This window comes from Panthera leo, chromosome E2, assembly GCF_018350215.1.
Source record: "Panthera leo isolate Ple1 chromosome E2, P.leo_Ple1_pat1.1, whole genome shotgun sequence".
In the NCBI taxonomy this organism is placed as follows: Eukaryota; Metazoa; Chordata; class Mammalia; order Carnivora; family Felidae; genus Panthera; species Panthera leo.
The window spans coordinates 33,728,043-33,755,732 of NC_056693.1; the positions used below are offsets into that span (position 1 = coordinate 33,728,043).

Below are 27,690 nucleotides of genomic sequence, written 5' to 3' on the forward strand. Positions count from 1 at the left end.
ATCCGAAGTGGGCTCAGGGCCGACAACAGAGCCCAAGGTGGGGCTCGAGCTCATGAAGTGTGAGATCATGACCTGAGCTGAAGTTGGACGCTTAACCGACGGAGCCATCAGGCGCCCCAGATTGTCTCTCTATCCTGGCTTTGCCATAAGCCAGCTGTATTGCTTTGGACACATCATTTTTACCTTCCTGAGCCTTGGTCTCATTTGCAGAATGGGAGAGATAGTGCAGAAAAGGTGTGTCATAGATGGGCAGGAAGAGACCGGTGTGCACACATACACACACACACACATGCACACGCATGCATTCATATACGCACACACTCCCCAGTGCTTCCTGGTCTCCTTAACCAACAAGGCAGAACTTGCTAGAAAATAGGTGGCCGCACCAAGCAAGGGCGGTGGCCACGCTACGGCACGCTGACCCTCCGGCCCCTGCTCTCTATGCAGGAGCAGGGTGGGGGGTTCGGCTGGTGGTCCCGTGGTCCTGCTCCTCACGCTGGCATCAGCGATCCCTACCAATCTACTCACGTCCACTCAAGGGAACCTTTCCAGACACCGGCTGCTCTGGATCCTGAACCAGATGAGGAGGCAGCAGGGCCGCCCCCGGGGATGGAAATGACTAGTCAGGCCTGGGCTTCCCCAGACACACCTCTGCTTCCTGCTCACCGTGCAGTCCACCCCCCCCCTCCCCCGACTCAGATTTGATGTCCTTTTATCTGGGCGGTTCTGACTACACTTCAGACTGAGAACCATCATTTCAGATGCTCTGGGGCAGGGCTCTTGTTGCGGATTCAGTGGAATCGTGCACAGAGGCCCTGATGCATAAGAGGTGCTTGTCTTGTTTTGGGATCCCCCAGAAGCAGGCCCTGAGACAAGGATACACATACACAAGTTTGTCTGGGGTTTCTCGGGGCAGTGGCAGGGAAGGAAGTTGTTCTTGAGTGGGTTTCTACTGAGGGCGGAACTGTGTGTGTCTTGTGGTCTCAGGGTTTCAGATAAAAGATGGTATATGTCCCGTGTCTTTGGTCACGCTGTAAAGTATATTTCCTACTATAATTTGTGTTACAAAAAAAAGTGTGACAGCCACTGTCCTTGTGATCCCGTAGCCTCTCCCACTGCTCTGCATCCTCTTAAGAGCTGGCATTTTACAGTTAACAAAACATCGGCCCCTTGAGTGGCACAACACGATGGACCCATGTCACAGATGAGAAGGCCGAGACTCACTGAGCCTCTGTGGCCTGTCTGGAATCCCCCAACTGTGAGGGAGGGTGCCAGGTGGCTCCCTGGCTGGTTGCCCAACAGACTGTCCTCTCTCCCCTCGGGTCCTTGAAGCTGAGCTCAACACCATTGCCCCCATCATCTCCAACTTCTTCCTGTGCTCCTACGCCCTCATCAACTTCAGCTGTTTCCACGCCTCCATCACCAACTCGCCCGGTAAGCAGCCCCCTCCACCCTTCTGTGGGAGGAAGCACCTGGGGCGGGGGCATGGGTGGGGGAGCGGAAGGCGTGATGCAGGTGGGCAGACCAGAGTCACCTCCCAAATCAAAACCAATTCAAGGAACCATTGAAATCATCATCATAGTTGCTGTCCTTTCTCAAGCACGGACAGTGTCCCCTGTATGTGGATTCATACACTGTTTCCGGGGTGCAGAGATTTTTCTAGTGCCTTCCTGCACCAATTTTACAGGAGTCAGGAGTCTGACTCCCCAGAAAAGGAAGAGAATGGCCCAAAGTCACAGAGAGGTTTGCTGTAGGTCGTTTACTCCACAGCTCTTGGGGTGCCGCCTCTTTGCGTCATCGATTTCTATCTTTGTCCTGAAAAACTTCTAGCAGATGGCAGTAAAGAGTCTCGAGAACACCTTTTTCTTATTATTATTAGGCCCCGAATCCCCAGTGGGCTGGTCGTCAGGCCACCTTTGCCTTAGACTGGGGGCTGTGGTGCCCCACAGTCGTGCTGTGGGGCAGCTATCAGTAGTGGTGGGCCAGGCACGGCCCGGTGGCATGGAGCCCCGCAGAACCACATCCTTCCTCGTGCTCTCACCCCCTGGCATCCCTGGGAGACACGGGAGCCGGTGCTGTTGCTGACGCGTGGCTGTATTTGGCCAGAGCTGGATGCCTCCTCCTTGGAGTGGCCAAGTGCCAGCCGAGGCGGGCGGGCGGTCCTCCCCGGAGCCTCCAGGCCCAACCCCAGGAGAGCCGGGTGGTGGGCACAGCCCGGGATCCCGGCTCTGGGCTCTGCTGGTGTTGCCACCCAGGCCCTGCCCCAGCAGCACCGGCCCAGGGGGAGGCTCGAGTGTGACCTGTGTCCCCCGCCCAGGGTGGAGACCCTCGTTCCGATACTACAGCAAGTGGACGGCGCTGTTCGGGGCGGTCATCTCTGTGGTCATCATGTTCCTTCTCACCTGGTGGGCAGCCCTCATCGCCATCGGCGTCGTTCTCTTCCTCCTGCTCTACGTGATCTACAAGAAGCCAGGTGTGCGGTCTCAGGCTGCCCAGGGGCCCAGGTGCCCCTTCTCCCCCTGAGGGTGCCAAGCATGCCATCGTGCCCTTCGGCCCGGCTGGAGGGCCTGTGTCGGGCTCTGTGCTCTCAAGGGCCCTGCTCTGACCCTCCAGCCTCGTCCCTCCCAGTGGGGTGAGAAGCCTACGGGAAATGTGTCTGCTCAGAACCCACATCTCTGGGTCCGGACCACCCCCGCCGGCACCCAGGACCCAGGAATTGCCTGCCCAGGTCCATCCTCTTGAAAAGGCCGGCCTGCTGGTGTGCACACCCGGGCCTGCGGGTGGCCAGGGGCTGGCTGACCGCAGGGCAGGTGGACACAGCGTGGTGCCCACATACGCGCAAGTGCGGATCCAGGGGTGATAGTGGTCTGGGGACAGGACGCAGCAATCCGGGAAGGCCTGGAATTCTAAATTTGAACCTGGTTTTCCAGGTCGTTGTCTGCTTGTCAAGGGAGGAGAATATTTTATAGAGTTTGATCCTATGAAGTATAACTTTTAAATATGTAGCCGTATGACGTGTGCAAACATCAGGAAGAGATCTGTAGGCTGTCCACCTACCAGCCAGCCCAGCTCCCGTGGTGCTCGATTCCTAAAGAAGGTCAACGTCCCCTCCCTTGGCACGTCTGGCTTCTCCCGGGGATTTCTAATCTTGTGCTCACCCCTCCTGCTCAGAGGTGAACTGGGGCTCCTCGGTTCAGGCCGGCTCCTACAACTTGGCCCTGAGCTACTCGGTGGGCCTCAACAAGGTGGAAGATCACATCAAGAACTACCGGTGAGCAAAGCCATGTCCCTGCTCTGGGAGGCTCCAGGCCAAGACCCGTGCCCCTGCCCCGGGGAAAACCCAGGGTGGGCGCGGTCCTTGCTCAGAGAGGGAACAGAGGTGGAGGAGAACCGCCCTGCGGGGAGGAGACTTGCTTGACAGGGCTCAGTGGGGACCAAGCAAGTCTAGTGACCTCTCTGTACCTGAGTTTCCACAGCAGGATCTGCTCTTTGAAATGCAGAGGGCTCTAGAAGGGCGATCGGGTGTTGCCATCCCTGCCACAGGTGTCCGTCAGGCTGACTATGACGAACCTCTCCTTAGAGGGAGACTCGGGTGTCCTGGACCCCTTCCCACCACACCTTAATAGCTAACAGTCAGCCATTAAGTACTTACGTTGCATTGCTGCACAAAGTGCCATCCGCCGTCTCACCACGGCCCTCTGGGGTGTATGAAATTACCGCGGTCACTGATGAGAACACGGAGGCACAGAGAAATTACGTAGCTGGCCTACGGTCACACGGCTGAGGAGTGGCCAATTTTGGCTCCAGCTGAGTGTGGCAGCGGCCCTTGACCAGAGGCCGAGTCACCCACCCAGGTGACACAGAGATCTTGTAAATGCTATGTCTCCCCACTCCCAGTCTTTACGCTTCCCGGCACCTGCGTTTTGCACCCAGACCCCTGTGGGCTCTGTCCAGATGGCTCACGCCCTTTTCCCTTCCCCTCCTCAGCCCCCAGTGCCTGGTGCTCACGGGGCCCCCCAACTTCCGCCCGGCCCTGGTTGACTTTGTGGGCACCTTCACCCGGAACCTCAGCCTGATGGTCTGTGGCCACGTGCTCATTGTGAGTGGCCCCTGCGGGTGGGGTGGGCACGTACCCTTGGAGGAGCCCCGGGCATGAAGTCCATACTTGGAAGGGTGGCAGGCAGCATTGGGGGCCGTGGAGGACGGAAGGGCTGTGGAGAAGCAAAGCCTACCGGACCCTGCTGTGGGCCTGGTTCTCTCCCCTCCCCTGTTCCAGTCACCAGCTTCTCCCCACTGCCCTACCTCTCACCTCTTGCCTCCATTTTCCTTCCCCCACCCTGCTCCCTCCTTCCCTTCTCTTCTTTCCCTCCCCTAACTCCATATGGGAGAATGGGCACCTCTGGGTGTGGCTGAGCCCATGGGGCAGCCTCCAGGGAGGAGAGGGGCTGAATCTCATTCAGGCCAGAGGGTGAAGGAAGGAGCCCCTGAGGTCACCTGCTCCCCCCACCTGCAGGGACCCCACAAACAGAGGATGCCTGAGCTCCGGCTCATTGCCAATGGGCACACCAAGTGGCTGAACAAGAGGAAGATCAAGGCCTTCTACTCAGACGTCATTGCCGAGGACCTCCGTAGCGGTGTACAGATTCTCATGCAGGTGCCGTGGCTTTGGTGGGACAACCCGGAAGGCAGGATGTCCTAAGGGGCTAGCTGAAGCTCCTACCCCCACAGGAGTCTCCTACCTTCCTCCCCTTTCCAGATATGCTAATTTGGGGCACTTTCTCGGGGTGCCCAGGGCCTAGGGGAAACTGACCTGGAAGTCTGTGGGGATGGTGGGAGCTTGAGCCGTCCTTGTTTTTCTTTTCTGGTATAATTTACAGACAGCAAAGTGAAAAAGCATTAAGTGTATAGCCTGATGAATGTTTACATAAGCAGATACCACCCAGTGGTATGAGGCCACCGCTCAGACCAAGTTCCGGAATGTTCCACCAGGCCATTCATTTTACTGCTCAGGTGTCTCATGTGTAAAATGGGATAAAATAATAGGTGTTAATTCTGAGTCAACACTGGGAGTCCTTTCTAATAATTCTAAATATTTCTCACGATTTTTTAAAAAAGAACATATAGGGTCTTTTGGGGGGGGTATGAAAATATTTTGAGAATAGATAGCAGCGATGGTTGCACAACATTCTGGATATCTTAAATTCCACCGAATTCTATACCCTTTAAAATGGTTAATTTTGTGTTATGTAAATTTTACGTCAAAAAAATTTTTTTTACATTTTTATTTTTATTTTATTTATTTATTTATTTATTTATTTATTTATTTATTTTACAGGGGACAGCGTGAACGCAGTCCCCCACTACCACAAATTACGCAGTCGAGTTTCCCACATTTGGGGATTTTTTTTTTTTTTTTTTACATTTTTAAACACTGAAAAAAGAAATACAAAAGATGGGCAGGTGAGATGGCCTGGGGATACTCTAAAGCTTGACATCCAAATTTAAGTCACTTGTGACGAGGAATAATTTGCTGGAGAAGCAGGAACTGGAATAATCCAGAGCTAATGGGGACGGTGCGGTGATCGTAGCTTCTGGTTGTCACGTCACCTTTCTCACAGGTGTGTCCAGACAGGCAGGACCCTGAACTGGCAGGATGGGATTTCTGAGCCCTCGCCACCTGGCAAAGAGGGCAGCGGGGGCTGAGAGAGCCCCACCCTCGTCACAGCACAGAGCCCCTGTGGGGCACGAGGCCTGGTCCCTCACCCCAACCCCCTACCCCTTGCAGGCCACAGGTCTCGGGAGAATGAAGCCCAACATCCTGGTGATTGGGTTCAAGAAGAACTGGCAGTCGGCTCACCCGGCCACAGTGGAGGACTACATTGGCATCCTGCAGTGAGTGAGGGCACGAGGGAGGCAGGGCCTGGGGTCTCTTGATTTGCGCCTTGGGAGTTTCCTGGGCCTTGGGAAGCAGTGGGTGTTAGAAGAAGGCGGTTCAAAGCTCAGGAAGAAACAGACCCACTGAGGGCTCGCCACTCTGGGGCACGGACACCAAGATGGGCAGGGGCAGGCAGGGAACACAGAGAAGGGGACCGGCCGGGTGTGGGACGATGGGGAGTGAGCTGGAGTGAGCAGCTGTCACTTGGCTGCAGCCAGCCGTGCCCAGGCAGAAATGTGGGCCTGGGCCCAGTGTTGCCCAGATCTTCTGGTTTTTCAGAGAAGTTGAAAATGTGGGTTTTTAGGTGAAAACCTTAAAGGCCTCCCGGGAGGCGACCATGTGGGGACTCCCTGCGGACTTCAGGGTGAACTCCGAACCTTTTCTCCTTCAGCTCTTGCTGCTCAATGGCCAGCAAATGCCTGCCTGGGTTGCTTTTCTGTGTTGATGTGGCATAGAAAGGCAGTGTGTAGTAGCATTTCCAGAACAAAGGCTGAGTGCTAGGTACCTGGGACCTGCTTCCGGGTCTGCTGTGAACCAGCTGCCTGACTCTGAGCCGTGCACCTGAGCCACCGCGGACACAGTCACAGCAGGAAGTGGTGGGATGTCTGTTCAGCACTCCACCCCCCAGCTTCGGCGCTCCAAGACCCCGAAATGCTGGGGCCTGAGAAGCCCCTGTCCCAGAGATGTGTAACTGAAAGAACCCACGGGGGCAGTGCTTGGCTCATCAGATCAAGCCCTACTGGTGGTCTCCGGGGCCCTCTGTCAACCGGGCAGTAAATACACTTCCGGGGTAGGAGTCTTCTAGACATTCCACATAGACAAGCTATTGGCTGCCTTCCTGAGCAAGGCCATTCCTGTGTCTGTGCCTGCCCTCAGGGTTCTGTCTCAGCCATTTGACTCCAGACCCAGCTGGCCACTTCCTTAGCGTGCAATCATGGGCAAGTTACTCCCCAAAACTCAAGTTTTGGATCTATAAGATGGGGCTAGCGATTCCCATGCCCGCCTCTGTTGGCAGGGTTGTGCAGATTATCCAAATGTATCAGGAGGACAGAGCCTGCTTCAAAGACTGGCCTGACTTGGCTTCCCTCTGAGTACAGGGTTCACAGCATCCATAGTGCCACAGACCATAGAGCCAGAGGGGTCCTGGGGGGCTCTCCGGTTCCACTTGCGTGTTACAGAGAGGGGGAGACGAGGCCCAGAGAAGAGGGGCATGGTGGAAGGCAAGGCCAACTCTAGGCATCTGGTCTCCCGGGGGCTGGGGGCTGAGGGCTGGGACCGAGAGGAACCTGACCCCACCTCTTCTCCTCCCAGCGATGCTTTTGATTTCAACTACGGTGTGTGTGTCATGAGGATGCGTGAGGGGCTCAACGTCTCAGAAGTGATGCAGGCACACAGTGAGTACACGCCCCACCTATTGGCATGCCTGTCAAAAGCCAGAACAGGAGCCCAGAAAGTTCTAGAACCCGATTTTTTTTAAGTGGTAGAGGGAAGAGAGAGAGAAGTTAGTAAGAAATAAAAGCTCATATATTCATAAAAAGTTAGCTTTTGATGGCCTCTTAGAACTCATCAGGTTTCCAAATGAAGAAACCGAGGCCCAGAAAGGAGAAGTGATCAGCTCAAGGCCACACTTCCAGCTGGGTGCAGAAATGAGACTGGAACTCAGGGCTCCCCAATCACTATCAGGGTTTTTGCAACCAGATGAGATAAAGAGGATCTAAGAGGAGAAAGAAAAAGAGGGAAGAAAGGAGAATGCCCAGATAAAGACACTGGAATATGAAAATACACAGAGAAAGGCCACGGAGACGGGACATCTCCGAGACCGTCTTTGGGGCACCGAGGAGGGATGTGTTTTACGTTTAGTCATGCGGGAATCTGCAGACCCTGAATTAGTCATGTTTGCAGGGCTGAAAGAAATAATATATGGTCTAGAAAATAAGTGGGGGCGGCACAGGGGGAGCTGACAGGTACGAATGCTACAGTTCTGGCAGGTGGGGACCGGGGCGTGCTGACCCATGTCACCCTGTGCAGACAGCATGCCTGGCACACAGCGGCTGTGCAATGAATATCGATGCAACCAATATTTACAGAACAGCAGCCCGTGCTCCTGACAGACGTTGTGCTAGGCGCTAGGGGTACTGCAGGGGTAAAACAAAGTCTGCCCCTGGGAAGCTGCTGTTCCCATAGGAAGTGCAGTGGACCCACAAGTCATTTTAGACAGTGACGCCGACACAGGGCTCGTGGTCCGAAAGGCCTCTCGGAGGAGGGGGACTTTCGCTGAGAAGGGGAGATGCTGTGAGGGCTCCTGGCTCAGGGGCAGGGGCCAGGTCAGTGGAAGGTGAGGAGTCAGGACTTTCCAGTATAAGGGGGAGCCTGGAAGTGCCCTAGGCAAGGAGAGCCTGGGAACAAAACTGTCCCCTCTCTTGCAGTTAACCCAGTGTTTGACCCAGTGTTTGACCCAGCGGAGGACAGCAAAGAAGCCGCCACCAGCGGGGCCAGGCCATCTGTCTCAGGCACACGTCAGTCCCCACCCCACTCAAGGCACTCTCACCTCGTGGGGCAGCTAGTGGGGGGCCATGAGGGAAGCTGGTCAAGGGCAGAAGGTGCTCGAGACCCTTGGGGATGGGTAACTGGGGGCCAGAGCAGGTGGGCTAGGGCAATATTCAACATCACAGCCCTCTTTGGGAATTCAGTATCCTGACATTGTGAGGACCCACCCAGCTGGCTCTGCAGCCCATGTCCGACCCCTCCAAAGGCACCTGGCCACACTCAGATGTCAGGGAGGAGAGGAGTAGGCTTCTCCTTCAGTCCTTTCCCACTGATGCTCTGGGAGGCAGGGGAACAGCACAGGAGTTGGGGGCATCCAGTGGGCATTTGAGAGGGGCACAGGGTTGTTTTTAAGAGAATGGTCCCTGGTCTCCAATGCCCACCAGAATCCTGGGAGAGAGACGCTAGGAGCAAGGGAGGGGCACGTCCTAGCACTGCATGTCTGGGACTGCCGCTCCTGGTCCACCTGCCTGACAATCGGGTATGAGGGTCTCACTGTCAGGAGAGCCACTGATGGTGATCCGGGCCAGTCCCCACCATGCATGCCCTGAGCAGGGTGCTTCTGGCCGCTGTGTGCGTGGCCCGGGTGACAGCGAGCCCACCTCACAGGGCAGGTGGCTCTGTTTTCAGACAGACACAGGCATTTGAATGTGCACTGCTCTGAGGTGACCTGCCCCTGTGCTCCCGCAGTGGACCCCGAGGCCCTGGTACGGGAGGAGCAGGCCAGCACCATCTTCCAGTCTGAGCAGGGCAAGAAGACCATAGACATCTACTGGCTATTTGACGACGGAGGTCAGTGCCCCCCTGGACACCAGCTCTCCCCAAGGCTGTCTTCCCTACATGGCCTACCCTTCCTGGCCACTCTGGACAAGGTTCCTAGAGGGACCCCGGGGCCCAGAAAAGGGGAATAGGGGCCTTTGGGCCCACCTCTGGGCTTGGGGGAGCCTGGCCGGGCCCCTCTCTTGGCCCCCTGTGTTTCAGCTGTAAAATGGAGCACTTTATAGGAGGAGCTGAGTTTGGCACAGGATGGAATGTTCAGACAAGCTGGGCCTTAGGAGCCACGGGCACCCGCCATAACTGGGGGAGATGGGCCAGTGCACAGAAAAGCTGTAGGAATGTTCTTCTGTTCCCAAAGAAATATACCCTCTCCCATTTTTCTTAAGATACATGCCCCTCAGCTTTATTATTCCATGTAGACAGAAATAGGGCCCCAGGTAGACAGAAAATGTTCCCACTCCAGTAGTATGTATCCTGTTGGTGAAAGTTAATATAGAGAGAACGCTTACCCTTGCTTGACATTAAGTGCTTTCCGTGGGCTAACCTAATGCAATCCCTAGGTAGGAAGTTGTTTGAGACTCCTTTACAAATAAGGAAACTGAGACATAGAGGGGTGACGTAATTTGTCCAGGGTTATGCAGTGATGAGTGACAGCTGCTCTTGGCCTTCTATGAAGGGATGACAAGGAAGGATGAGGGTTCCCATCCATTGGTCAAATCTTTCATCTTCAAAAAATGCCATCAATCCAGACTTTCACACGCAAAGCCCCCACTTATTATAAACATATTTTTTAATGCTTATTTATTTATTTATTTATTTTTTAACGTTTATTTATTTTTGAGACAGAGAGAGTCAGAGCATGAATGGGGGAGGGTCAGAGAGAGAGGGAGACACAGAATCTGAAACAGGCTCCAGGCTCTGAGCTGTCAGCACAGAGCCCGACTCGGGGCTCGAACTCACAAACGGTGAGATCATGACCTGAGCCGAAGTCGGCCGCTTAACCGACTGAGCCACCCAGGCGCCCCAATGCTTATTTATTTTTGAGACAGAGTGCAAGCGGGGGAGGGGCAGAGAGAGAGGGAGAGACCGAATCCAAAGCAGGCTCCAGGCTCTGAGCTGTCAGCACAGAGCCCGACGTGGGACTCGAACCCGCAAACTGTGAGATCCTGGCCTGGGCCGCAGTCGGACATTTAACCGACTGAGCCACCCAGGAGCCCCCAATTATTAAATGTCAGCTCACTTACTTAAAAACATCATGCAGATGAGAAAGAATGAAATCATGCCATTTGCAGCAACGTGGATGGTCCTGGAAGGTATTATGCTGAGTGAAAAAGTCAGTCAGAGAAAGATATCATATGTTTTCACTTACATGTGGATCTTGAGCATCTTAACAGAAGACGATGGGGGAGGGGAAGGGGGAAAAATATTTACAAACAGAGAGGGAGGGAGACAAGCCATAAGAGACTCTTCAATACAGAGAACAATCTGAGGGTGGTTAGGGGAGAGGGGAAAATGGGTGATGGGCATTGAGGAGGGCACTTGTTGGGATGTGCACTGGGGGGTTGTATGTAAGCGACGAATCATGGGAATCTACCCCCAAAACCAAGAGCACACTTTACACGCTGTATGTTAGCCAATTTGACAATACATTATATTAACAAATAAATAGAATAAAAACATCATGCAGGCCGAATGAACCCCAGCCCACAGAGCCCCGTGTGCCACCCTGCTTTAGTCTAGCACCCTCGTTATACAGATGGGTAAACTGAGGCCCAGAGAGGGGAAGAGGTTTGCCAGGGGAAGAGGTTTGCCAGTGGCAGAGCGGGGTGAGAACCCGGAGGGTGTTTGGTCCTGCGAGCACTTCCCTCTTGATTTATGGGGACCCTCCTTGCCAGGCCTCACCCTCCTCATCCCCTATCTCCTCGGCCGCAAGAAGAGGTGGAACAAATGCAGGATCCGCGTGTTCGTGGGGGGCCAGATCAACAGGATGGACCAGGAGAGAAAGGCGTAAGTGGGGGCTGCTGGTCCAGCGCCAGCCCGGCTCTCCCCAGGGGTGCCCCCACCCCCGCTACCCGCACCTGCACCACTGCCCCGGCTGGGCTCAGCTCTGTGAGGGGGTGAGGGGGCTCTGGGCCGGGGCAGGCTTCGGTGTCCTGTCCCCCTTTTAATAAGCGGCAGGCGCTCTAGTTCCAGCCGTGAGGGGGAGGAGTGTTACACTTTAAAACCACAAAATCTGCTCAAGGAGAAATCTGTGTGAAAGGAAGGATGGAGAAGGCCCCTCCTGCTGAGAGGTGAGGTGGGGCTGAGGATCCTTCAGGGCGACATCCCCCCGAGCTTGGGATGCTGTTCCTGGTGAGACAGGAGGTGACTTCCGTGGCCAGGAGACGGGGCCGCAGATCCTACTGAATTTCTTGGTGAGAAGTGACGTTTAATTCTCCTCCAATTGTGTGGCTCACTCCACAGGAGAAGGGCCCTCTGCCGGGAAACCCAGGCTAATCTGTCTCACCCGGAAAGAACAGGCCTGGCTGGGGAGCTTGGCCGGCAACGGCTACCGGTCACAACTCAGCCATGGTGGTTTGTGGGTTTTACTGATCGCCTCTCTCCGGCAGGAGATGCTGGTTTTCTCTTGAACATTGCCATATGACATTTCCTTTTAAGATGTGGCTAAGTTTCTAAGTCGAAAAGGAAAGAGAAGAAACTCCGCCCAGCCTCTGGTGCCCTCTGCAACAATCCCAGCCACGACGCCCCAGGGCCGGGACCCTGTGGCCTTGCCACCCTGGTCCTGCACCAGGACTACGTCCCCATGATGCCTTCTCAGTCACCCCTTGTGAGAGTTAAGGGTGCCCAGCAACCCCATCTCCTTGTCCTCACCCCTGCTGAGAGCTTCTATACCGGAAGGCCCTTCCCAGCAGTGCCGAGGAAAGCGTTGCTTAGAAAGAACAGCATCTAGCTTCTCTGTGATCTCCAGAAACAGGCCAGGAAGGCTGCTTTGCCGGCTCAGCTTCCAGTTCCAGCCCCCGATGGAAGCCGGGCTCAGCAGGTTTAGTTGAGCTCAAGACCATGGCCCCATGGGGGTCACGGGCTGTCCTGCATGGGAAGGTTGTAGAGTGTTCTCTCCCTCCCAACCGTCCCTCCACCAGGCCAAGCCCTCTTCCCCCCTCTTTGTGACCCCAAGACCAGGCTTGTGCTGCCTCCTGCCACCCCCACACTGCACACCAACACATCTGCCCACAGCTCTGCTTCCTAATTTCACTCCCGAGTTCAGGGACCAACAGCAGCTTGATACCTGGGCCCCAGCCTGATCCTTAAGGTTTATCCCTCCCTCCTACCTCCCCCAGCTAGCCACTCACTGCTCCCCCTTCACCCCCTGCACCCCCATGTTCTCACTCATTGAGACTTCCCACCCCCATGCACTCAAACCCTGCCAGCTCATTCTGGAGTATCCCCAAAGTCCCGTCCCGTCCAAGAATTCTGGTGCAGTGGGTGGGCTAGAACCAAGTCAGGTATATTATTTAGAAGGCTCCGGTGTGGACACCACACCCCCTTATAGTAATCTTACACACCAGGCACTGTCTGGCTAGCTTGCCGCCTCCTCCATGAAGCCCTCCCTGACTGCCACAAACCATGGCATTGGCGTCTCCTCCCCTGTTGCATGCAAAGCCAGTGCTATGTGGCTGTCGCTCCTGGTTCTGCATTTAGCTCATGTGTGGCATCTCTGTTTCCTTAGCCCACCCTGTAATTTCCTGTGGTTTACCTTCCCATCCCTTAGACCCTTGTTTCTCAAAGTGCGGTCCGTGGAGCAGCCGTATACATCACCTGGGAGCTTATCAGAATGCAGAATCCCAGGCCCCCGCCCCCGGCCAGGTGAATCAGACTGCGTATTGTGACAAGGTCCCCGGCAGATGTATAGACACATTAAACCGTAAGGTGTGCTAGTATAGTACGGAGATACTCGGGGAAACCCTGCTTCATCACTTTTCCACATTGCTCGTCATCATCTGACCTACTCTATCAATATTCGGCTCTTGTCCTGAATGCAAACTTCCTGAGGGCAGGGTTTGATCTGCTGTACTCGCTGCGGGGTCCTCGGTAGACACTCAAGACCAACCCGTTGACGGGAAGAGCTCATGTTTAGAACTCTCCACCTTCCAGGATCATTTCTCTGTTGAGCAAGTTCCGACTGGGATTCCACGACGTTCACGTCCTTCCCGACATCAACCAGAAGCCGCGGGCTGAGCAGTAAGTTCTCTGCGGTGACTTCCTTCCCAGGCAGAAGGACCAGCCATGTGCCCTGCAGACCCCTGTGCGTGTTGCCCCTGTGTGTCTGGTGAGCCACGGGCAGGCAGCCACCTACACAGGGCTCAGGGGAAGAAAGAGGAAGGGGTAGGAGTTTGCAGCCGCTTCTTTTCCTGCCAGTGTTTCTTCCTTTGCATATCAGAGCTCTGGGCTTTGCCAGAAACACAGCTGGGCTGGAGGACAGTGAATGGTCAGTTCGTGCTTTTCTCAGAGCGCGTGTTTCACGCTGGTGCGCGTCCCGGCTGCTCTGCCCCTCGAGGGGAGGCAGGTGTTTCATCCTGAAGGGACCCCACCCCCCACCCTCCCCAAGGACCTGCGGGGGGCGGGGGGGGATGTCTGGCTTCACACTTCCCACTGCTTGCTACTCATAAGTTTCTAAATTTTCTCCAACACCCTGAATGTTTTCATAAAGCAGTGGTTCTCAAACCTTGGCCCCTGTCAAAATCACATGGAAGGGCGTATGACAACACAGCTTGCTGGGTCCCCCTCCCCCGCCCCCTGCCCCAAGATGCTGAGTCAGCAGATCTGGGTCAGTGCCTGAGAACTTGCATTTCTAATAAGCTCTCAGGTGCTGGTCCAGGCACCCAACTTTGAGAACCACTGTCTTAAAGACAGTCCTGAGTCGATGTTCAAAAATGCCAGATTGATGGCTTCTGCCTACTTGTGGCTTCTGAGCTCTAGACCTTGACCTTTTTGTGAGGTCTCAGCTCCACTACGAACTTACTCCTTCTCTAGGCATTGCCTAATTTAAGTTCCTGAGAAAGGAACTATGACTGGCCTAGTTTATCTCTTCCTGCCAGGCGAAGGTAGAGGTTGCCGCAAAGCCTATTTCTTGGCTACCTTTGCTCCAGTTGGCTGCGGCCAGGGTTGGCAGAGTCACAGACCCAGAAGCACATGGCTGGAGGGCAGGGGCCGTGGCAGAGGCACATTCCAGAACTGAAGGTGCAAAGTCCCTGAGGCAGAAACATGGCAGTGACAGCCCCTGATGTTATTTTTATAAATACATCGGTGCTTAGAGTAGGGCGAATGTTGAATGGTCTGGGCCATGGCTCTCCTCCTCTCCCCCCACCCCCACAACAGCAAGCACACAGACTTTAAGCAACACCCCCATGTGAACTTGTAGCTAGGCTCAATGGTGGGGTCAGAAGGAAGATTATTTGCTTGCTCAATGATTCAATTTCATATTCTGAAACTAAGACGTTTACAATAGGGTTTGCTTTCTGTAAATCAGTCTAATCGAGGTTTTCCAGCACTCCACCTCCCTAGTAAAAAGTAAGGTCCGTCCGACCTCTTAATTCTCCCTTAGATTCCCCATTTCCTGGAAAGGGAAGGAAATCAAGAAAGGAACTAGTCAGTGGTGATGGGTATACTGGCCCCTACTGTGTGTTGGGGCAGAGGTGAGTAATCACAGCTCCCACCACCAGGGTTTACTCTGGCCCAAGTGCAGGCTAGAGGAAGTCAAGAGCCATCAGAACGCTGCAGACACGGACCAGAACGCACAAGACAATGCAGCTGTCTCTGTTGGCAAAGCCTTGAGAAAGGCCTCGAGCAGAGACACTGGGGAATACCTTCCAGCAGGGAGGAGACTGAGAGCAAAAGCACGCAGACCCCATCCAGCAGCCCTGATCTTTAAAACCCCCGCCTTGGCCCCTCTCTGCCTCCACTTCCTGGCCCACTGTCTCCTCCTTTGCACAAACTTCTCCAAAGAGATTTAAGCCCTTCGTGGCCACTACCTCACGGAAATCACCCTCGCCAGAGTCAGTGCTCACCTCCGCACCACCTTGTCCTTATCTTTCTCTGCCTCTCCACTACATTTGACACAGCGATCCTTCCTGAAACAGTTCTTTTGGCTCTGGAGACGTCGCCCTTGACAGGATCTCTCCTACCTTAGTGATCCTTCTTTCCAGTTTTTTATTTTATTTTTTATTTTTTTTTTTTAGCGTTTATTTATTTTTGAGACAGAGAGAGACAGAGCATGAATGGGGGAGGGTCAGAGAGAGGGAGACACAGAATCTGAAACAGGCTCCAGGCTCTGAGCTGTCACCACAGAGCCCGACGTGGGGCTCGAACTCATGGACCGCGAGATCGTGACCTGAGCTGAAGTCGGCCACTCAACCGACTGAGCCACCGAGGTGCCCCATCCTACTTTCCAGTTTTAATTGCTGATTATTCCTCCTTTATCTGATGTAAACTAGTCTACATCCTTGGGATTGGGCTCTGGACATTTTTTTCTCTTGACTCTGTCCCCCATGTGAGCTCATCCATCCATATGGCTTCAGGCGGCTTCATCTGAATGCTGACCAGTCCCAATTTCTATTTTAAATAATGTAAGTCAAGTCACAGAACAGCCACAGACAGCTTCCTGTCTCACTCAGGGCAAATAACGAAGGCCTGTCTGATCTGGGTGCCCTACTCACCTTGCTCTGGCCATGCTGGCTCCTTTGCTGCTCCCCAAACACACCAAACACACTTCTGCCTCAGGGCCTTTGCACCTCCAGTTCTGTGTGCTTCAGCACCCGCTGACCTGTGAGGAGCTGGCTTCAGAAGGACAGGCATCCTTCAGCTTCAGGAAGGCCTTCCCCACCCCAAATATTCCCAGTCCTGGTACTCAGTTTGTGCCTTCAGGAAACTTCCCCTCTATATTGGCCTGTTTATTGCCCAGCAGACTGTGCGCTCTGTAGATAGCGGACGTTGTGGGGTTTGTTCCCTGGCAAGTAGCACAAAGCCTGGCCCAGGATGGTACTCAGGAGCTACCTGGGGACCGGTTGAGTGGGTAGAAGTGGATCCCGAGGCGGTCGTGTGGACAGCTTGCGGAAGGTTGGCTGAATGCCACAGCCAGCGTCAGTGCCGATTTCTGCGCAGAAGCTGCTTTGATGTAAACCGCAGTGGCAGAATGGGTTCAGCCTATAAAGAACGTCCCTTTGGTTCCCATGCCCATCTCCCTCGGGGGACCTGGTTCCCATGGAAACTGGGCCATCTCACCTGGTCTCACCTCCTCTCTCTGTCCCTAGCACCAAGAGGTTTGAGGACATGATTGCACCCTTCCGCCTGAATGATGGCTTCAAGGATGAGGCTGCTGTCACCGAGATGAGGCGGGACTGCCCCTGGAAGATCTCAGATGAGGAGATTAACAAGAACAGAGTCAAGGTACCAGAGAGAGAAGGGCCTTGCCGGGGTGGGTGGGGGTCAAGGCCCTCCTCTGGGTCAGGGCCATGTGCCGTATCTGTCTTAAACTTTCTTTCTTTTTTTTTTTTTTAAGCTCATTTATTTATTTTGGGAGAGAGCAAGTGAGTGAGTGGAGAGGGGAAGAGAGAGAAAGAGAAAGAGAGAGGGGGAGAGAGAGAATCCCAAGCAGGCTCTGCACTGTCAGCATGGAGCCTGATGCAGGGGCTGGAACCCATGAACTGTGAGATCATGACCTGAGCCGATATCAAGAGTCCGATGCTTAACCCACTGAGCCACCCAGGCGCCCCTGATCTGAACTTTCTTAACGTTCTCCTCTTAACCCTCCCCCTCTACCATGCCCCAGCCTCTGGGGTATCCTCAAGCCACAGATGTTGGTAGCCCAGTCGTGGAACTCAGAGCCATTCTTGGCACGAGAGCCTGGTCCTCCTGCCCATTTGAGTCACCCCCGGCCATGGCAATGGACTGGCCACAGCTCTTCCTCTCCTCTCTATGGCTGGTGGGAGGGATTCCTGAGACAGGTGGCAAAGGTCAAGGTAGACCTCGTGCTATGGGCCAACAAGCTCCCTGGTGGCTCCCCTTAGCCTGTGGACCCCATCCCACAAGCAGCCTAAAGCCATGGATGCCCCTGCCCAGGTAGCAGCTTCCAGACTCTTTCAAGGCCTAAAGGAAAGTGGTGGCTGCCGTGGCCACTCTGCGGTGGGGCGAGATGTGGGAGCGCCTGGGGATCACAGTTCTGCTCCCTGTGTGCTCTGGGTCAGGGGTCCCCCCACCCCCACTTTGCCCCTTAGAGGACATGTAGCACACTCTGGGACACCATCCCATCCCACCTTCCCGCAAGGAAGAATTACTCCCTGCAAACGTCACCAGTGCAGGATCCGGAGTCTGGGATCTCAGTGAACTCACTTCCCTCCTTCTTTGGGGTGTCCTCCCACAGTCAGACTCTTGAGTGTCAATCATTTCTGAACCATCTGGAGACAGGTCTTGGGGTGGGAGGGAGCCTCCCAACCCAACCTCACGTAAGCTTTGGGGAGTTCTGATCTGTCACAGCCCTGAGGCTCTGCCCCAGAGGGCCCACAGCTCCTTGGGAAATGCCGGATAAAGCATAGTGTCCCCAGAAGGCTCTGGCTTGGCCTGGTGCAGAGAAGGAGATGGCATGTTCTACCTCTGCTCCGACTCTACCTTATCGAGAGGCTTCCACATGCCAGGACCTCGGCTTGGTGATTTGCATGGGTCATCGCTCTCGACGCTGCCCAAATTCCCCCAGGGAGGGGATTATCCTACCCATTTTGCAGCGAAGACAGTGAAGCTTGGGGGGCCCGCATGCCTTGCCCGGGTTCTCTCTGCTGTGAGCTATCAGGGCTGAGATTCAGACCCAGCTCCCTCCGCACCACAGAAGGCGCTCGCTCCCCCCGACTACGCCCCCAGTCGTGGTAATAAGGTCCGGCAAGGAAAAGCCACGGAGGGCTTCTCAAGGTGAACTTGGCACTCAGTGACTCTGAGGGGCCCCTTCCATCTCAGAGGAAGGAGAGTCTGTAATAGTTTAGGGGGAACAATTCGTGCATCTGGTTTGAATGTTAAAAGAGGCTGGTGGGCTTAGCGGGGACGTTTCCCAAGAATGTAGGCAGTGACCACGTGGCTTTTCGTTCCAGTCCCTTCGGCAGGTGAGGCTGAACGAGATCCTGCTGGATTCCTCCCAGGACGCTGCTCTAGTGGTCATGTAAGTGGTCCCCGGTGGGAGGGGAAGCCTGTTGCAGAGGCCCGGGGCGTCCGCTCTGGGAAGGGATTCAGGAGGTGCGCACCTCAGGAGGGCTGGGGACCCGAGCCCTCCCCTGTGAGGCGGAAGGGCCCGAAGTTCCAGGAAACACAGTCCGGGTGGCTCGTTAGCACGTGGCTGGGCCTGCGTCTGCCGCACCCCCCTCGCCTGAGTGCCAGCTGGCAGAGGTCTAGGGCCTCACACGTCCCAGGCCTCACGGACTCCCCTGACCATGGTCTTCCCTCGTTCACCTCCTTTTCCTGCCAAACTCAGCTTGGCAAAGAGGACCCAGTCCATTCCAGAAGAAAATCAATTCCTGGTTGTTTGGGAATCACCCGGCCCTTCTTGGCCATTGGCCACCCCCGACTGATGTTGGTGCCAAGCCTGGGCAGCAGAAGGAGAGGCTCGCCATCCCAGGTTCCATGCCCGTCAGACCCTCCGGCTTCCGCTGCTGCTGGCCGTGTCCGATTATGGGCCACCTCTGAGTATGCGGAAGGCGAGGGGACAGGTGGCAGGGGCACTGAGGGTCTCAGGGTGGCTCTATTCTCTCGGAGGCGGGGGGGAAAAACATGGTCGGCCAAGCCCTCTGAGCGCCCTCCCTGAGAGAAGCCCAGCTCCCAGGGAATGGGGCTATGGGGCAAGGCAGCTAGCTGACCTGGCTCACATTTCCTGAGGGCTGGTCACCGGGGAGTTCCTCGGGACAGCCCAGAAGCCTGCGGAGACTGGTTTTTCCTCTCCTGAAACCAGGATCCAGCACACCACTTGGAGGCCCCAAAGCAAAATGAAAATGTGTTCAAACGTTATTAAGGATGGCAAGATGGCGGCAGCAGAGGATTAAACCCAGCGTGGGACCCTTCCAAGTGCAGGGGCCCCGCGCGACTGCACGGGTTGCACGCCCACGTGGCTGGCTCTGCGGGAGCAGTGCTCCCCGGGGCCGGTAGGGAGATCATTTTTTGTACAAAGGAAGCGCTTTGTGTTTCTTTGATGTGCGAACTGTGGTAAGAGAAAGAGCTGGGTTTATTTGTGAGCCTCTGGCCAACGCCCAGCAGAGAATGCTCCCAGGGCAAGACTGGACTAGGCTGTGGACTGGGTCAGAGTGCAAGACAGTGGGGATGGCTGCATCCTGGGTTGACTCCCTGGAACTTTCTTTGGGTGTGGTACCTGGTGTGTGCGAAACCACCTCTTCGTGAGTGCTACCCGTGTTCGGAGAAGTGGGATTTTGTTTTTGATTTTTTTAATATATTTATTTATTTTTGAGAGACAGAGTGAGACAAAGTGAGGGGGCGGGGTGCAGAGAGAGAGGGAGACACAGAATCCGAAGCAGGCTCCAGGCTCCGAGCTGTCAGCACAGAGCCCGACTCGGGGCTCAAACCCACAAACCGCGAGATCATGACCTGAGCCGAAGTCGGACGTTTAACTGAGCCAAGAGAAGTGGGATTTTCAAAAAAAATTTTTTTTCAATGTTTACCTATTTATTTTGAGAGAGAGAGAGCATGAGCAGGGGAGGGGCAGAAAGAGAGGGAGAGAGAGAATCCCAAGCAGGCTCCACGCTGTCAGCACAGAGACTAATGCAGGGCTTGAACTTAGGAACCGTGAGATCATGACCTGAGCCGAAGGCTTAACCGGTTGGAGGCTTAACCGACCCAGCCACCCAGGTGCCCCTGAGAAGCAGGTTTTTTGCATTTTGTCTCTGCTGTCGTTAGCTCACTCTGTGGCCTTGAGCAAGTAACCCTACTTCTCTGTGTCTCCGTCTCCCTGAAAATAGAGAAGAGTTAAACCTAATTATTTCCAAGGTTGTCCTTGACTCTAACATGCTGTGATTCTAAGTTTACTTGCCACTAAAATGAGTCGGTCTCTCAAGCCATAAGTCGAGCAGTTTCATCCTGGGAGATGAGCCCCTGCTGATACCTCTCCCTTCCCACTTCCCAATCCCCGGGACCTCAGAGGGAAAGCCAGTCCCCCACCCCCACCAACCTTCGTGGGATTGGCAGGTACAAATAATCATGGGTCCAGACATCTTAGAGAAGATGCCTGTGCATGGTGTCCAAACCCATGGGACCAGCTACATCTGCTGCACGAAGGGGCCCCGGCCGTTGGGCCACCTTCACTGGGAGGGCACGGCGGCCACACCTGGGCATTGCCCATCTCCACCCCGGAGACACGCCCGCCAGTGTTTCTACAAGTTCAGCAAGGGTCACTTCCATCAGAACCACCGGGGCACTGAGCAAAATGGCCAGTTCCTCTGTTCCCTCCAGATCAGTGTCTGGGGCAGAGTCAAGGAAACTGCATTCCCCAGAAATTCCGAGGAAGGAAAAGAATCCTCCCAGGCCGCGGTGAAAAGATAAAATTACATTTTTCAGCATCTTGAAGAGCGCACTTGGACCATTTTCTAGAGCAGGTTTGGGGCAGAACTTGGTGTTTGCTCTGTACCCATCAGCGGTTTATCTGATTAATGGCCCGTGTTTGAGTTCAGCTTAACCTGAGCAGCTGATAAACCAGCCTTATAGGATGATAAGCCAGCCTGATAACTTTTGCCGAGATGAACAACCTGTCTCTGGTCCCACTTTTGGGTTTGGACCCGTCTTTCTTCCATAAAGACGCCCTCCTCAAAGGCAATAGTAGTCGTCGACATTGCATCTTGTCGATCGAGCTTCTATGCCACACTCGGGCATTGGGCCTTAGTAATTTTCGCAACGCTGTGAAGTGCTTCTGTTTTACACCTGTCTCCCCCACAACACACACACACACACACACACACACACACACACACACACACACACACATTGAAGATGAGGAAACTGAGTCTCAGGGGAGTTAGGGCAACTTGCCCGGGATCCCACAGCTGTGAAATGGGGATTGTTTTCTGAAACCTTGGATCCAGGTCAGATGCAAATCTGAACAAAAGGTTCCTTTATTCTGGAGCAGCGTTATTTCTAAAGATTAACAGCTGAAAGCTGTTAATCCTGGGAACAGGAGTGATGCGCCTAGGGTGGAGCGCAAAGGGAGGACAGGTGGACAGGCTCCGCTGGGGAAGGGAACGTGGTGCTGAAGCTTGAAAGGCCACAGCAGGAGTGATAGGTGTCCCCTGCCCCTGGTAATGGAGCCACCAGCTTTGAAATTTCTGATTTCAGTGCCTGAGAATGACGTGGGAGTTCCCGGAGAGTCTTTCAATGTAACTGAAACTTCAGCCTGTTAAATCAGAAAAGTTGGGTTTCGATCTTTCCACTTCCCTTCCCCTGAGTGTCACCAGACACAAACATGTCCTAACTGTGGTGACACTAGCTGATTGAAATACCCCTGTTCCCGCCACCTTTCCCAGTCCTAGGGAACTTGCTTTCCGCCCCCCTCCCCCGCCCCCACCCCTGCAGTGTTTGTTTATTTTTGAAAGAGAGAGAAAAAGAGACAGAATCCAAAGCAGGCTCTGGGCTGTCCGTGCAGAGTATGACACAGGGTTCAAACCTATGAACCACAAGATCATGACCTCGGCCAAAGTTGGATGCTTAACTGACTGAGCCACCCAGGTACCCCCTAGGGAACTTGGTTTCTAAAGGAGGGTAGAGCTGGTCCCAAGGGAGGCTTTGAGGCTGGACTTTTAAATAAGAGACAGCTGCTCAGGGACCCTGGTTGGCCTTCTCAGCAGAGGTGAGGGTTGCAGTGAGCAGAGGCAGCTGGCGGGGGAGAGGGGGGGTGATCCCAGACCGTGGTTGGAGCCTCAGCTCTGCCACGCACTAGCTCTGTCCTTTCTGGCCGCTAAGTAATGAGTGCGACATCAGTGGCTGGCGTTAGGAGGTGCTTGCTGTGTGCCAGGCATTGCGTGGCTCCCTTTGTGTGCTTTGTCCTCTGTAGAGCTCGCAAGCATCCTGTGAGGGGGGGTTGGTGTGTCCTCACCTTAGGGCAGTGAGCCACCTGCCAAAGCCACGTGACCGAGGAGGGGCAGAGCCCTGCTCACAGCTTCCCTGCTGCCAGCTCCCGCCCGTGCTCTGCAGCCCAGAGTTGCTCAGTCTTCCTTTCTGCCCGGGTGCCCTCAGCTGGGAAGAAGGGGGGTTGCTGCAGGCCCTGCCCATCCCCCAGGGTTGTGTTGAAGTTCAGATGAAATAACGGTTGGGATGGACCGTAGGAAAACAGACTGTAAAGTGCAGCCCCCGTGTGAGATGCCGGTGTCTCAAGTTCATGTAACGCCCGCTGGGCCTGTGAGATACTGCGCCTTCTCCTGGAGCCAAGACCAGGGCAGCCGCCGTCATCCTGAAGTATTTCTGGAATCTTAAGGTGGTGGAAAAGTCACTTCCTGAAATAGCCGTAATTATGTGGTTGAACGGCCGCCCCAGGGTACCTCGTTATTTGCACGGCATTGCAGTGCGGACAAAGGGCTGTCCCAAGGCAAGGGGACAGTGCTGCTCCCAGGGCCTCACATAGACGGCAGGAGGCAGGACAAGAACACACTGAAACATGTGAGTGTATCACACTGTTGTGGCCACAGGCTGGCATGACTCGAGGGGCCTGAGGGGGTGAGATCACCCGTGCGATGGCCCAACTGTACCAGTCTGTGCTCTAGGCACAGGGAAAGGATAGTGAGCAGCACAGACAACAAATGAAAAGAGGTTTTGGAGAGTGGGAAGGGCTGTGAGGACAATGAAACAGGGTGCTGTGATAAAGAGAGACAGTGGCCTGCTCTGGAAGGCAGCTATGTTAACCACTGTATCACCAATGCCCCCCCCCACCCCCCCACAGGCCGGCTCTGGATAAGGTGATCAGAGAAGGAGGTGCTTGTAAGCCAAGGCCTGAGTGATCTGAAGGAGGAGACAAAGTGGAGAGCTGGAGGCGCTGCCTTCTGGGTGGGGAGAACATCACATGCAAAGGCCCTGGGGCAAGAGCAAGCTTGCCTTTTTTTTTTTTTTTTTTCTGGAATGGAGAGAAAGTCATTGTGTCCACAGGGGTGTGAGCGAGGCCCAGGCTGGGAGGAGGTGAGGTTGTGGAGATAGGTGGAGACCAGATCGTGTGAGTCTTACCAGGGCCATGGCTTTGTTTACACAAGCTTTGCGGGTAAAGGTACATTGGAGTCGAGATTTCAAGGAGAATGGGAGATCGTTCTTAGGGTGGCTAGGAAGAACGAGTGGTGAAGGACTCCATAAACAGAGTTGCTATTCAGAAAGCAAGTCATGAGCTGGGGGGGGGGCTGTGCAGGGAAGGCCTCCTGGTAATTTTTCATCTGCCGCTTCTTCCTGCCTTGCAGTACCTTGCCTATAGGGAGGAAAGGAAAGTGTCCGAGCTCGCTGTACATGGCCTGGTTGGAGACGCTGTCCCAGGACCTCAGACCTCCGGTCATCCTGATCCGAGGAAACCAGGAAAACGTGCTCACCTTTTACTGCCAGTAACTCTAGGTATGGCCACGCCTGCCCAAAGCTGAGGAGGCCTGGGACATCTGTCTGTCGGTGGGGACAAGACTCGTGTCCTGATGTACTTTAACTGGTAGCGTCTGATGATCCGACTGAAGAAGCTGGTAGATTTCCAGACTTTGGCTAGACCCCACTCCCAACGGACACGTCCTCTGGGCTTTGTTTTTATAGGCTAGGGAAGTAGCAGATGAATTTGTGTGGAAAGTTCTCTGGTGGATATATATTCCTTTTAAGTTTTCTTTTGATCTTGATTACAATGAATTAAGATTTCCATCTTTGATTTATCTGCAAATTTGAGTCGGAGTGCTGAGTGTGAATCTGGAAGTTTCTAGACCTTCCCTCGGAGTGCTCCCTCAGCGTACCTCCCTCCTCCAACAGTCAGGAGGATGGACACCCCCCTGCAGCCCTTCCAAGGAGGAATCACAGGGCCCTCTGAGCCTCCATGATGCAAATTTCTTTAACCACTTCTCACTCTCTTCACTTTCAATAATGTGTCTTCAGCATTTGGGTTGGTTCTTTAGTAGACGAGGGACTTTCAAACTTGTTTGGGCTGCAACCCCCAGTGAGAAATATATTTTTTGTTGAGACTTGAAACAAACATGCACTGAAACTATAAAGTGTCACAAAACGATAGCTATCCTTACTATGGGTGATGCGCTCTGATATCTTCTGTTATATTTTGTTTCCTCTTTTTTTTTTTTTAAGGGAGGGTAGAGGGAGAGAGGGGGAGAGAGAGAGAGAATCTCAAGCATACTCCATGTTCAGCATGGAGCCAGACTCAGGGCTTGATCCCATGACCCTGAGATCACGACTTCAGTTGAAATCAAAAGTCGGATGCTCAACAGACTGAGCCGCCCAGGTGCCCCTCTTTTTCTCTTTTGACGTTGGTTGCAATCCACTAATGGGTGGTGACCCATGATTTGCAGAAAGGCCATGTTGGGCATCACTGGCGTTTCTCCATCATATCCCACAGAGAAGGAAAAGGAAGGAAAAAAACATGTGAGGAGGGGTACTGGTGGTGGACGTGTCGAGAACGAGCTTCAAAGGAGGGACAAGAGTTAGGGTGTCTCATGGAAGGATGTTAATTTTCAGGTGTGGTTGGGGAGGGAGGATGGAGGTCTGGTTAGGGATGTTCAGGATGCAGGTTTGGTGGGTCAGGAATGGAGAAGCAGAGAAGAGGTATAAAGATGGCCAGATTGGCAAAGGATCAGAAAGGTCCACACCCCATCCAAGGCCTGGTGAAGAGCGAGGGGTAAGGAAGCACCAGCCAAAGACAGAGGCAGAGGGGCTGCGGTGGTGAGTGCAAGACGGGGCTCAGCAGTGAGAGGGAACCTGGGGAAGATGAGCCTTGCTCAGGTAAGGGTGTTTGGATACTTACAGAGCGTTTGCGCCAACCAAACTAGGACGCAAGAGCAGAAGCTACATTAAGAGATGCCCCATGCCGGCGGGCGAGTCTCCCTGAAAGGGCATTTCAGCTCTAGATGCACCCCTGCAACTAATTGGGAGGTATGACTGGCTGGGCCTCCTTGCAATGACCACCTTTCTTCGGGGCGGCCAAAGGAACGAGGCATCTTTGGGTCTGGTAAGCCCCCTCCAAGCCCACTGAAGTGCCCACTTAGTCATGAAGGCAAAAATCTCTTTCTTAGGATCGGGACCCAAGGGACTTCAATGTCTCCCAGGTCCTGTCACTGCAGACACCAAAGGCTGGGGGCTTCTAGGCTGTTACAAGCCCCACAGTAGTTTCACCGCATGGGGACTTGGTGAGGGTCACCTAGTGCCTGGCTGAGCTCATTAGGGATGGCTCCTCTGCTCCTGAGGGACCGGAGAGGGGTCCTGCCTCTGAGCCATTCTTTAGACCTGGGACCAACCCCCAACTCCAGATAAGGTGAAGCTTCAGTCAGGGAACGCTTGTCTTTCTAGAACCACATAGAAAACCATTTCCTGGCGAATGGGTGCTCCCTTTTCAGATCTCAGGGAGACCCTGATCCAAGGACAAAAAATGCTCTGGGTTAGGGCGTTAGAAAAACAAACAAAAAACCAATTTTCACTCTGTTGGAAACTGCATTTTGAACAATGATAATAGCTTTGTTTAAAAAAAAAAAAAAAAGCCTTGAGGGGCACCTGAGTGGCTCAGTCCGTTAGGTGTCCGACTTCAGCTCAGGTCATGATCTCACGGTTCATGAGTTCAAGCTCCGCATCGGGCTCTGTGCTGAGCTCAGAGCCTGGAGCCTGCTTTGGATTCTGTGTCTCCTTCTCTCTCTGCCCCTCCTCCACTCACTCACTCTCTCTCTCTCTCTCTCTCTCTCTCTCAAAAATAAATACACATTAAAAAGAAATTATTTTTAAAAAGCCTTAACAGTAAGGTCAAAAACAAATGAATAAAAAATGTGCTCACTTGGTCAACAGAATTTATTTGTTTTGGAACATGCTGTTTCTCAACTCTGCTGAGTGTTTTGAAAAAATTAACTGTATTGTTTTATCAACCCTGGATTGAACTTTTCTCTGAGCTTCTTCTAGATCTTTAGGTCATATTGCCAGACTTCCACATGAACATTTACAGGAGCCACTAATTTTCCCTTTGCTTCTCTGGCTTGTGTTTGCAGATTCACAGGGAACTCATTTTCTTTTTCTTCTTCTTCTTCTTTTTTTTTTTTTTAAATGTTTATTCATTTTTGAGAGACAGAGACAGAGTATGAGCAGGGAGGGGCAGAGAGAGAGAGGGAGACACAGAATCTGAAGCAGGCTCCAGGCTCTGAGATGTCAGCACAGAGCCAATGCAGGGCTCAAACCCGCAAACTGCCAAGGTCATGACCCGAGCCGAAGTCAGACACCTAACCGACTGAGCCACCGAGGTGCCCCATCTTCTGTCTTAATAAAAGTCTCTGAGTATCTCAATCTTACCTCAAGCCAAGAGGTGGAGGGGTTAAGTGGAAAGAGTCACAGCATGGCCACCAAGAGGCTTGGACTTGAGTTTCTGTCTCCTCCCCAAACCGGCAGTGTGACCTCGGATACCCCTTAACCCCTCTGGGCCTCTGTGTAGAACGAGAGAACTGGACCAGAACAGGTGTCACCAGACAGCTGCCTGCTGATGGCTATGGTTTGGACCACACATGGTTGATCAAAGTTGTGAATGCTGGGGGTGGGGCGAAAACCACATTCTTCAGTCACCCCCCACCCTCAGCCACCACTGCCTCCTGCCTTAATGTGTGATCAGAGGCTCTCAAGGTCCTCCAGCTCATTGTTTGGCCCACAGGGCAGCACAGGTGTGACAGATTTCAGTCCCGTGTGTGTGTGTGTGTGTGTGTGTGTGTGTGTGTGTGTGTCTGCCTTTGAGTGATAAAATCTTCCACTTTCGTGAGTTTCAGGGCTGGGAAGTGGCTGGGTATGGCCGGAGCCCAGCGGCAGCCAGCAGCCACACTGGCCACCTCAGCAGGGACTCCTCCCTCATGTCCCCCCCAGGATCCACTGCCCAGTCAGCTCCCAATGTTCCCCTCACCATTTCAGCCTCCAGATTTCACATCCTCCTTCAGTTCCTGCTCAGACTTGTTGTGGCTTTGAAGTAAGCACAGTGTGGCCCATTTTTCACCCAATAGGCTTGCTGAGTTCAACCTCCCAGGCAGAAAGCTGTGGGCCTCATTAGCACATGGAGAGTCCCCATTTGGACTGGGTTCCCTTTTACACACCTGCCTGGCCTTTCCTGCGTGGCAAGGGAGAGATGGGTGTTACAAGGATGAGACCAGCTGGAATGTTCCAAAAGGACCACCTAGCTGCGAGGCCCCCAGGCACAGGCAGAGCAGCCAGGTTAC

The 27,690-nt window shown here is 54.0% G+C and overlaps 1 protein-coding gene across 3 annotated transcripts in view; it reads left to right on the plus strand.

Annotated features, from left to right (window-relative positions):
* Positions 1–23,863, plus strand: part of SLC12A3 (solute carrier family 12 member 3) — a 37,321-nt gene extending 13,458 nt beyond the window's left edge. For 2 of the 3 annotated variants that reach the window (XM_042918688.1, XM_042918689.1), the window contains exons 13-26: positions 1,333–1,434; positions 2,318–2,473; positions 3,172–3,271; positions 3,988–4,099; positions 4,514–4,654; positions 5,786–5,892; positions 7,247–7,329; positions 8,362–8,451; positions 9,170–9,271; positions 11,152–11,263; positions 13,409–13,495; positions 16,564–16,699; positions 18,388–18,455; positions 23,722–23,863. In XM_042918688.1, the coding sequence (XP_042774622.1) occupies positions 1,333–1,434; positions 2,318–2,473; positions 3,172–3,271; positions 3,988–4,099; positions 4,514–4,654; positions 5,786–5,892; positions 7,247–7,329; positions 8,362–8,451; positions 9,170–9,271; positions 11,152–11,263; positions 13,409–13,495; positions 16,564–16,699; positions 18,388–18,455; positions 23,722–23,863 (1,538 nt within the window). Of the gene's footprint in view, positions 1–1,332; positions 1,435–2,317; positions 2,474–3,171; positions 3,272–3,987; positions 4,100–4,513; positions 4,655–5,785; positions 5,893–7,246; positions 7,330–8,361; positions 8,452–9,167; positions 9,272–11,151; positions 11,264–13,408; positions 13,496–16,563; positions 16,700–18,387; positions 18,456–23,721 lie in introns of all 3 variants that reach the window. The other variant, XM_042918690.1, reaches the window with a different exon arrangement.
* Positions 23,864–27,690: the final 3,827 nt, after the last annotated feature.